This window comes from Aureococcus anophagefferens (assembly GCF_000186865.1).
Source record: "Aureococcus anophagefferens unplaced genomic scaffold AURANscaffold_1880, whole genome shotgun sequence".
Lineage (NCBI taxonomy): Eukaryota > Pelagophyceae > Pelagomonadales > Pelagomonadaceae > Aureococcus > Aureococcus anophagefferens.
The window spans coordinates 1-1,156 of NW_008706579.1; the positions used below are offsets into that span (position 1 = coordinate 1).

Here is a 1,156-nt window from a genome sequence, read left to right on the forward strand (position 1 = left end):
CGCCGCCGCCGTCGGAGCGCGCGACCGCCGAGGGCTCCGAGGACGCGCCCGCGGCCGAGGGCTCCGAGGACGCGACGGCGGCCGAGGGCTCCGAGGACGCGACGGCGGCCGAGCTTCAGGGCTGGAAGGCCCTCCTCGACGAGGGCCTCATCGACGACATCGACTACGCGGCGAAGGCGGCCGAGATCCGGGACCGCGACGGCGCGACCGACGTCGCGTCTGGGGACGTCGAGCCCATGGCGCTCGCGAGCGACGCCGACGACGCCGCGGCGACGGGCGACGCCGCGGCGCGCGAGTCGTCCCTCCACGCGCTGCTCCGCGAGCTCGACGGCTTTTGCACGGTCGCGGAGCGGACGAAGCCGTCGGCGACCGAGGGCGAGGCGGTGAGCTGCTGCGACGGGCTCACGGTCTCCCGCTTCGCCTCCGTCGTGCACAAGCTCGCCGAGGCCGTCGTCGCGGGCGTGCCGACGGCGGACGAGGCCGAGGACCTGCTCAAGGTCTTCTCGCGCGTGCGGGCGCTCGGCGTCGTCGAGCACGACCGGCTCCACGGCGTCTTCCACGTGCTCCACCTGGTGCTCAAGCAGGACTTCGAGTTCCAGGGCCGCGCGCTCGTCCAGGCGCGGAACCTGACGAAGGTCGGCCCGAGCGGCGCGGAGGCCGGCCAGGAGGTGCGCAAGAAGCTGCACCACGTCCGCGTCCGCCTCGCGGGGACGTTCCTCGCGCTCCTCGCGGCGTTCTACGCCGACGAGGCCTACCGCGAGCGCTTCGAGGCGCTCTCCCGCGACGCCTTGGGCAAGGTCGCCGCGGGCCAGTTCCTCTCGCTCATCGTCGACTACCTCTCCAGCGACGGCGGCGGCGGCGATCGACACGTCCGCGCCGCCGGTCTCCGGCGAGGAGCGCGCGTTGCAACTGGCGCTCGGCGCGGACTCGGCGGACCCCGCAGCGGCGCTGGAGGAGGAGGACTACGGCGGCGGGCTGGTGCGCAACCCCCTCCAAGACACGGCGCTCGAGGGCCCGCCCAAGGTCGCGGACGCGCGGCCCAAGCCGGTGCCCGCGCTCCTGCTGCTCCTGCGCGGCGCGGACGCCGGCGCCTGCACCCACGTCGAGGCCCGCGGCCGGCGGCGGCGAGCGACCGACCTGCTCCTGCGTCACGCCC

At 75.8% G+C, this 1,156-nt stretch overlaps 1 protein-coding gene across 1 annotated transcript; it reads left to right on the forward strand.

Moving 5' to 3' along the window:
* Positions 1–869, forward strand: AURANDRAFT_69463 (expressed protein; the record flags this gene model as incomplete). Its single annotated transcript, XM_009045233.1, has 1 exon — positions 1–869. A coding segment is annotated over one exon (869 nt), but the record flags the coding sequence as incomplete, so codon positions are not given.
* Positions 870–1,156: the final 287 nt, after the last annotated feature.